Source organism: Perca flavescens, chromosome 1 (assembly GCF_004354835.1).
Source record: "Perca flavescens isolate YP-PL-M2 chromosome 1, PFLA_1.0, whole genome shotgun sequence".
Classification (NCBI taxonomy): Eukaryota; Metazoa; Chordata; class Actinopteri; order Perciformes; family Percidae; genus Perca; species Perca flavescens.
Genome location: NC_041331.1, coordinates 15788796 through 15797321, shown reverse-complemented (window position 1 = coordinate 15797321; position 8526 = coordinate 15788796). Strand labels below are relative to the sequence as shown.

At 38.6% G+C, this 8526-nt stretch overlaps 1 protein-coding gene across 1 annotated transcript; it reads right to left on the bottom strand.

Annotated features, from left to right (window-relative positions):
• Nucleotides 1-732: 732 nt before the first annotated feature.
• On the bottom strand, nt 733-8251 carry slc39a1 (solute carrier family 39 member 1). Its single transcript, XM_028587103.1, has 4 exons — nt 7952-8251; nt 5823-5953; nt 4864-5169; nt 733-2424 (listed from the first exon to the last, which is right to left on the bottom strand). The coding sequence occupies exons 1-4, from the start codon at nt 8064-8066 to the stop codon at nt 2071-2073; spliced, it is 906 nt and encodes a 301-aa protein (XP_028442904.1). The 5' UTR covers nt 8067-8251; the 3' UTR covers nt 733-2070.
• Nucleotides 8252-8526: the final 275 nt, after the last annotated feature.

The window sequence follows — 8526 nt, the reverse complement described above, 5'->3', positions numbered from 1 at the left end:
AAGTAGGCTATATATGGTATATCCATGACGGATGAGCATTTGTGGTTGAAACAGAAACTGATGTATATGTACATTTAAATTACTTGATCATTAATACTAATACCCACTAATGTCAGAAGCCTGAAGACACTAAAGACCGATAGAGACGTAAAATCACATGGACAGGTGTTAATAACAATAACGATGGCTCCCAGTAAGCCATGGCAGTGTGGTCTGGCTGTCATTCTCATTCTCACTTACACCTCTGCTTTTCACACAGGGAAAAATGTCAAAATGTCTTCTGTGAAAAAGGCAAATTAAGTGAGGGTCTTTAAAAGTTATACTATCTTGTGAAATGATCTTATTAGTAATCCCAAGTATTCCATGTTCCTGTGAAATACTGCCCTCATTGTTGGAGGCTATCAGAGGACCAACACTCCCACCTAGTGGCACCAGTTATCTTGCTGCCACATTAACCCACATGACCTCAAACCTCCCACAAGCCCTCATCCGAAATGTTCAGTAGCCGTTAAGACTGTGATTTAAGTCAAGCTTTCTTTGAATTTAAAATTAGAGGAAGAGAAGCTAAAATGTGTAAAGCATGGTTTACATGGTGGTTTTCACATTACAACCTCAAGCTCATGAACACAAGTCGAAGGAAGTACTTCCCAATTTGGGAAATGGGACCACTCGAGGAGGAAGTGAATGCACCATAAGTAAAAGCAACCTTTGCACACAACAAACAAGTCTGCAGACAATTCCTCTTTTATCTTTACTTTGATCAAGTTTACACAACAGACATCAAAATAGTTTTTCATGAGATTAACAATCATAAGGCACAAAATAATGTAGGTGTGCTTACAAAAAGACAGTTGATGTTTTTGAACTGTACAAACAAGTTATTTTTTACACATTACAAGGAGTAGTTTTCCCTTTGGGGAACAGTTTCATTAGTGATGACAGATTACTTTTAACGTAGGGGGAAAAAAAGGTACATTTGAGTCTTGGCACATTTGATCGCACTTACAAAACTTATTTTTTGCTGTATAAGGATAAACCAATACAAAGCTTCCAACTTCCTGCTTTGTTCTACCATCTGACTATCCCATGACTAAAACAGGAAGTGTGACAAAAAACTGGACTTTGAGTGTAAGCAGGCTGAAGGCAGAGACATGCTGGAGTCCGTGTGCTACACTGTTTTTAAAATATGTTGTATTTCACTAACTCTACTAACACTGAAATAATGTGCCCAATGTGCTGTAGTGTGGTGTCCTGCTTGGTTTGAGTTCTTGACACAAATACAAGTATGCGCGCTAGTGAAATACCATAGGTATCCGTTTGCAGAATTCATTCTTTATCTTGCACTTCTCTTTGTGCTGATAAAGCTTCATTTTGTCCAATCAAAATAGAAAACTAAAAGCACTCTACATTGAGAAAGTTAATAAAGCAGTCAGCAGAGTGGCAAAACGGAATGGACTTAAGTGAGTCAACATAATGTAAATAATAGGGATCAGCCTTTTTAAATAGTGTGTTGTTAAAAGCCAATTACATTTTAGCCTTAAAGTGCAAACAGTATTTTGGCATACAGATTCTCAAGGCATCAGGAAGTCAGTTTACATATACGCTAGTTTACTGGAAAAATGTATGAAATGTTGATATTCCAGTAATTTTTCAATTTTTCAATGATTTCCTCAACAGTGTCAAAGGTCAGATGCTCTCTTTGTAGGTCCAAAGCATGTTTGAAAAACAAGGCCAGTGACAAATGAGGGGACTCAGTGATGTGCCACTTATTTCCACTGTCTTTCAACAAACTTATCATTGCAGTAAGTGGTTCCTCTTTACATAAAATCCTCTTAAAAAGAAATTATATATACAAAAAATGGTTTTAAAAGTATATTGTAAGAAATAAAACACCAACATCTGTTGCTCCATAGGCATTAAAAACTCCAGAGGTGGGCGGTTATAAACCTACATCTTCTTTTCAAATAAAGATAGTTTGTCTGTCTGTACACACGTTAGTGTGAGCTGCAGAAGTTGCCACAAAGTGTCCAGGTCACATACTGACAGCTGAAATACAGTCTGTTCTCAGTCTCAGCCCAAAAACGTCAGAGATGCCATGACGCTGAAGCCCAGCAGGATGAAGAGCACCTTGAGAAGCTGCTTCCCGGGGGAGTTGAGCTCATGTGGGAGGATCTCTAGAAAGGTGATGTAAATAAACGTCCCTGCGGCAAGCCCCTCCAGGATGGCCTGGATGAGTGCTCCAGCAGCTAGATGAGCCTCCGTCACACTGATGCCAATGCCGATTCCTATAGGCGACATCATGGCGAACACTCCGATGTAAGCAGCCACCCATAATGGACGAACTGCGCTCTGGACCAGCTTCACAGACAGGCTGAACACTATGATGCTCTTGTGGACAAGTATAGCGATGCAGATCTCTAATACCTGGAGAAAGCAAAGAGGTGTATGGTTATTACTAGCTCCTTTAACAGCTCCTATTTAAACCCAAACAATAGTGAATGTTGAGGATTTTAATGGCTGGGATATTTTTGCCATGCTGTTTGTACCATGGTAGCTTTGTGTTGTGATATCTCCGGTAACGTTAGGTAATTGTGGGCAATGCTGCAAATCAAAGAGCAGGGCTGCTTTATAGCAAAATTAGATTTCTATATAAGCTCTATCAATAAAGTGCACTGATTTTTCAGGTATTCAATTTTTTCTGGATTAGCCAAAAACCGACACTCATGTCTGGTTGTGTTATCCATTGACTGAATCTCATTTCATTGTCCAGAAAATGTACAATATAATAACATACTTTAATCAACATCAAAATATAAAATAACATATTCTTAGATTACGGCAATCAAGGATTTATCCATTTTGCTCACTTCCAGATGGGTAACTTATTAATTAATATATTCAGTTGAGCCCATTGTACTGCATGGGCAAGTCCGCAATGTTTGCAATTAACTCACAGGCTTATGTTGTTAATTTAAATTGTATGTACTGACCACATCCTGGCAACACTTCTACTTCACTATAGCAAGGTGAGAAATGCAACCAAGGTGAGAAATGCATCCACTCAAGGTATTAAGTTACTAGATTCATACAGTAGACTCGTGGTCAGCTAAATCGATGTTTGTCTAGAAGGCGCAGACTTCTCCAGTCGCCTCTCTGTCTGTGAGTAAACACAGAGGAAAAGGTGAAGATGGCTATCGGGATACCGACTATATGGACAAGTGGGACCGACTCTGGGTCCACCTCCATCTTAACATCAGAGGGGGCAACGATGCAACCATGGAGGAATTGAACACCGACTGTGACTTCTCTGCTGGGCATCCTGCTAGCCAGCGTGCAGCCGTCAGATAGTGAGCTTGGTGGCCTCCGCGGTTTCCAGCAGGATGTCGGGAGCTCATGTGTCCTTTCACTGAGACTCGGCTGGATCCTGGATACCGGTGCCATACAACCGGGTGTGTGCTAATCTGACGGCCACATTCTGCTTCATGATGAATCACGCACAAGTTGAATGAGCTGACGGGACATCATTTCACTGGAATTGTCCTTCGCATGATTTCATGTGACAAATATAAATTGATTGAGTGGTTGATTGTCCTGCATTTGATCCACAGCATAGTATGGTTTAAAATGTATTTGTTTTACCACAGTGATGTCTGTTTTATTATTTTATGTCTTATTCATAATTTCTTCCTTTTGTTGTTCTTTGGCATCTTGTTGTATTTTTTCAATTATGTATTTAAAAATATATGTATTTCCTTAGGCCCCCTTGAAAATGAGATCTTAATTTATTGAAGATTTATCTAATTAAATAAACATTATATACATTATTATTATTATTATTATTATTATTATTATACATTATACAATATACAGTATCTCACAAAAGTGAGTACACCCCTCACATTTTAGTAAATATTTTGTTATATCTTTTAATGGGACAACACTGAATAAATTACACTTTGCTACAATGTAAAGTATTAAGTGTACAGCTTGTATAACATATATATAAGTGTAAATGTGCTGTCCCCTCAAAATAACTCAACATACAGCCATTAATGTCTAAACTGCTGGCAACGAAAGTCAGTACACCCCTATGTTAAATTCCCATAGAGGCAGGCAGATTTTTACTTTTAAAGGCCAGTTATTTCATGGATCCAGGATACTATGCATCCTGATAAAGTTCCCTTGGCCTTTGGAATTAATATAGCCCCACATCATCACATAAACTTCACCATACCTAGAGATTGGCATGGGCTACTTTCCATAAGATCATCTCTCAATGCAAATCAAACCAGCTATTAGGCTAACTGAATTAAAACCATGAAGTAAATTTCCAGCTGAACAGACAGATAAGACACATTTCATGTACATGAAAAGTCCTGAGGGAACACTGATAGTATGCTCAGACTGTTTATGATGTCTTGTGACCAGAGTACATAGATCTGACTCTCGTGACAGCGAGATTCCTTTCCTGTCAAAGCGTCCTTAAGCTATAAACTGAAACCCTGCTTTCTTCTGGAAATAAGAGAGTGCCGCGAATATGATTCCAACTCTATTTATGCAGCACTTTTTTAAGACAAATGTTTACAAAGTGCATGTATAAAATACAGCCTGAAGAAGAGTTAACTTTAAATAAGAACTTGATTCTTTGGGAAAAACAAGAGAGTAGAAAACAAATATTGTCTGGAAGTCTGAGCAGATTTAAAAGGATCCCTGTGGAGTTTTAGACCTCTGGTAACGCTGCTTTTCTAAAAGTGGGTCTTTCGTTTTGTTAAGGATGCATGCTCACGTCACAGGTGACACGAAACACAGTCCAATCAATGGTGTCACATTATTCCACTACTTTACAGGTGGTGGTAAACTTACCTTTGAGTCCGTGCTCTGCAGGCCGATAGCAAGACCCTCAAAAACCGAGTGGAGCGAGAGAGAGAGGAAAAGCATGAAGGAGCGAAAGGGGGAGTGCGCCTGAAAGTCAACGTGGACGTGGTGGCCGCTGCTCTCCAGATCTGGACCTGTCCCATGGCCGTGTCCATGCCTGTTGGTGTCCGGTATAAGGGGTGCCCTCTCCTCCTGAGCCCCTCTCGTCTCCCGACAGTTCAGGACAATCCTCTCCAGTATGAGGACCATGAAGAAGCCGGCAGCCATGATGAACTCTGGCAAGGGGAAATTGATCTGTTTGAGACAGAGAGAGATTAATCAGTATGCAGGGTCAATCTGATAAAGTCAAGAATTAGGAAGCACAGATTGTAAAAAGATGACAGTACGTATGTATGTACATGTATGTATTTATGTATGTAAAGACTAGGATAGGATATCTAAAAGTGCTCTGTCAGAAAAAACAGGAATAGCTGTTTTACTCTTTTATTCTGTTTTATTTTATTCTTGAAGAACTACAAAGTTCTTGTAGGAACTGTCAACTGTTCTTACTTTATTTACAACACACGTCTTATTAGATAATTGATTAACCATTTCAGTAAATTAGCAAGTTAAAAAAACATCAAACATTCTGTATTTCCAGCTTCTTGAATGTCAGGATTTGCTGTTTTTTTTCTTCTGTTTTCTATCATTGTGAATTGAACATTGTTGGGGTTTTGGACTGCTGGTTGGAAAAAAGAAGGGCAGTTTGTGCTCTTTGCATTTTTTACTACTTGCTGACATTTTATACACTAAAGAACTAATAGATTATTTGAAAAATAGATTTACAGAAAAATTTAAAATAAAAATAATTGTTAGTTGCAGCCCAAGTGTGTATATAGGCCTAATATATGGGATGATTTATTCAAACTGCCCTGAGCTTCTCCAAATCAGTCCATACTTGGATGTACCTCAACCTTCTGAGCGTTCAGCTCTGCGTTGATGTCTGACAGATAATCTGGAATAATGTCGAGCAGACATGCTGCCAGGAAAACCCCTCCGGCAAAACAGCTGATCAGACTCAGAACTGTGCGGTGGATTTCTGCAAATGGAAAGATAAAATATATCTTGTTTTTCAACATTAACTTACATACAGTGGTACAATTACTAGAGACTAGGCCTGCACGATTCGGGGAAAAAAATATGAATCACGATTTTTTAGCTTAGAAATGATATTACGATTCTCTGCCACAATTTTTTTCACAAAGTGTAATGTTTATTGCACACATGAAAAAACCATGACAAAACAAAAGATATTGGCAGTACCAAACAGATTTTTTTTGGCACCTATAGCACATTGTCACATCCCCACAAGCCTGTAAACATAGAGGCTTCAATGAATAAAGAAAATAAAGTACATACTGGCCATTTAAGTACAGTACGCTAGCAAAAAAAGTGACATATAACACATTGAACTACATATGGCCCTGATACAGGCTCTATCTAAACTCCTTGAACATGTCTTTACATAATTACAACATGTCAATGTCAAATGCTTTCAATAAATTAATTGGAGAAAAAAAAACCCGAAGTCATTAAATCGCGAACAGGGGTGAATTGAGATCGCGATTTTATAACGATTTATCGTGCAGGCCTACTAGAGACAAAATGCCATTAAGTGTAGAGTAAACAAAGCATATGTGTTTCTCTGTTGTTGTGCATTCCTTTGTAGAAAATCTTTAGTATTCATGATGCTCTATGTGAATGAATGGGGCATTTTACAATGTCTTGCTTGTTGTTATCAATTGCTTAAATAAAAACTCTTACTGGATTGGCCTATATCTGATGGGTTTGTGCTACATTAGAGACAGGGATAAAATCCCTGTTATTCCTTCCAAAGTTAGAATAATTGTTGGAAGATCATACAGTATGCAGTGGTGGTAGTGTGCACATCCCTGTCGGTGAGGTGAAGGGGCAAAAAGGGTCTGGATACAACTGAAAAGAGCGTGATGCCCGCACGCTCGCCTGAGGAAGACCCAGCAGGGTCGAAACGTTAAAAACAATAAACGTATAGGAGTATTAGCAGAGTGCGGGCATCTCATTCTTTTCAGTGGAAGATCGTATGACACATCATGATTATGAAAGCACAGTAGTCAAAATGACTCAGCAAGCACTAAAGACATGTGGATGTAATGGAGAGAAATGATACTCTCACTTCCATTTAAGAAAGCCAAAGTTCACATTCAAGACAGCCCTGTTCTGCCTGCTACATAACATTACATATAATGTGACCGTGTGCCAAGAAGGCTTTGGGCTTCAGGCTCCATCCCGGTCAGGTGACTCCAGGGGTTAAAGGGGGGTTTATTAATGGTAGCAGTGAACTTACACATTTATTTAATAATAATAATAATAATAATAATAATAATAATAACAACAACAACAACAATGTAATTGTGCAAGCATTAGTAAAAAGTGCCAGATCATCAAAAGCCATATGTTAATGTTCTAAGAAAATACATTATAACATTTCCTGAAGAATTTGTAGTTTTCGCTTATAATGGTGGTCGTGTTTGATGTATGACCATGATATCATTATCCACTTTACCACTACTCACTGTTATCACTGCGTTAATGGTTTCTAAGACACAGTTGATCAAATCAATAGCAGTTACATTGCCTTTACAACACTATCTACAGCTTAAACATGTGATTCAGATTTAGACAAACGGCTGGTGACAAGGAACCACTATTATTATTGTACCTTGCGCTAATCTAAGCCGTGACCATTACACCAAACTTCATTGAAACTTCTGGCAATTAAAGGTTGGCTTGTTTATCTGCAAATCGTAAAACATCGTAGAACAGGAATGACAACTGCACATGAATCAGCGACATTCTCTTTTTAGTTCGGCATCGGTGTAATAAATGAACAAGTAATCCAATCAAAGTAAAACGTTTACTTTTTGTATGCCATAAACCACATTGTTTATCTGAGTTTAAAGGCGACTTTAACGTCCCTCTGTGATATCTTAATGAACACTATTGCTAACGTTAACAGTTGCTAACGTTAGCTGCTTATAGTACATGAAGGTTTACCAACCTGACCCGTTTGTATCTCTGAACCATTTGACTCGAGCAGGGATAAATCCAAAAAGAAGAGTTAAGAGCAATAAACCGATCAGCGCGCCTATTTTCACCTGAAGCAGGTATTCCATTTTGTAGCATAAAATTGTCAGTTCAAGAGTGAGGTCAACCCTAACTGTACTATCATTTGATTAGTTATTTATGAAGCCGGAGCTTGCTAACCGCTCGCTAACCGATAGGACTTTCACTGAGACAGAAGCAGCCCCAGAAGTGTTGTTTGGAAAGATTCTGCCGACATGGATTCTGACGTTCAGGCTACGGTGGTCGAGAAGGGTCAAAGGTGACATCGCGGAAAAACCGCACAGGGCGCCCCAAAGCAAATCTTTTTACTAACCTGTGACAACAAAGCCTAGCCTATGTTATGAAGTGTAATTAGGTGTCAGTACTGACTGTTAGGAACAGTCTACACCCCCCCTATTCCATCAGACCTTTAATAAAAATCAGTGGTGGAAGAAAGTGAAAGATATTTTACTTAGCCAAGTTGAAGTATCAATACAACAATGTAAAACTATAAAAGAAAAATTAAATTAA